The sequence below is a fragment of the Sinocyclocheilus grahami genome, unplaced genomic scaffold (genome assembly GCF_001515645.1).
Source record: "Sinocyclocheilus grahami isolate Dianchi unplaced genomic scaffold, SAMN03320097.WGS_v1.1 scaffold1815.1, whole genome shotgun sequence".
NCBI lineage: Eukaryota > Metazoa > Chordata > Actinopteri > Cypriniformes > Cyprinidae > Sinocyclocheilus > Sinocyclocheilus grahami.
Window position 1 is genome coordinate 101421 of NW_015506994.1, and position 620 is coordinate 102040.

The 620-nt window shown below is 38.7% G+C and overlaps 1 protein-coding gene across 1 annotated transcript in view; it reads left to right on the forward strand.

The window, feature by feature from the left end:
• LOC107572807 (E3 ubiquitin/ISG15 ligase TRIM25-like) overlaps positions 1-620 on the forward strand; it is a 6090-nt gene that overhangs the window by 3960 nt on the left and 1510 nt on the right. The window contains exons 3-5 of the mRNA XM_016259242.1: positions 1-71; positions 152-302; positions 436-495. Coding sequence (XP_016114728.1) covers positions 1-71; positions 152-302; positions 436-495 — 282 coding nt within the window. The remainder of the gene's footprint in view (positions 72-151; positions 303-435; positions 496-620) is intronic.

Genomic DNA, 620 nt, shown 5'->3' on the forward strand with positions numbered 1-620 from the left:
ATGATCTGAGGTGGAGAGATGCTGAACTGAAGCAGCTTTCACACACAGATGATCATATTCATTTCCTCCAGGTAACAGAGATCTTCTCAAACAGAGGACTGAGGACTTTAACAGGCTTCACTAGTTTATGCTTTTGTCTTTGTGACTGTAGAGTTGTCCGTCTGTCTCTCTCACTGGATCTACAGACAGCCTCACGGTCAGTGCTCATCCCTCTTTTGATGATGTAGTGAAATCTGTCTCTCAACTCAGAGACAAACTGCAGCAGTTCTGCACAGATGAGATAGAAAAGATATCTAAAAGAGGTAAATACTGATTTATTCTCAGAAAAGAGTTGAGCACCATTCAGTAAATATAAAATGGTGGTAGATTAATTTCCTCTTAACATGACAATTAAAGTGCTTGCACTGATGTACAGATGTTCTTTGGTGTTCATAGTGAAAACCGTCCAGGTCATTGTCCCTCGTGAATATGCGACCAGGAAGGAGTTCATACAATGTGAGTTACTATGAAAACACACATATAAACACTGACAACTAGACTTTCTATGCTAATTTAACATGACCAGGGGTTTGTTCCAGAATCAGATATTTTGTGTGTGTGTGTGTATATATATATATATA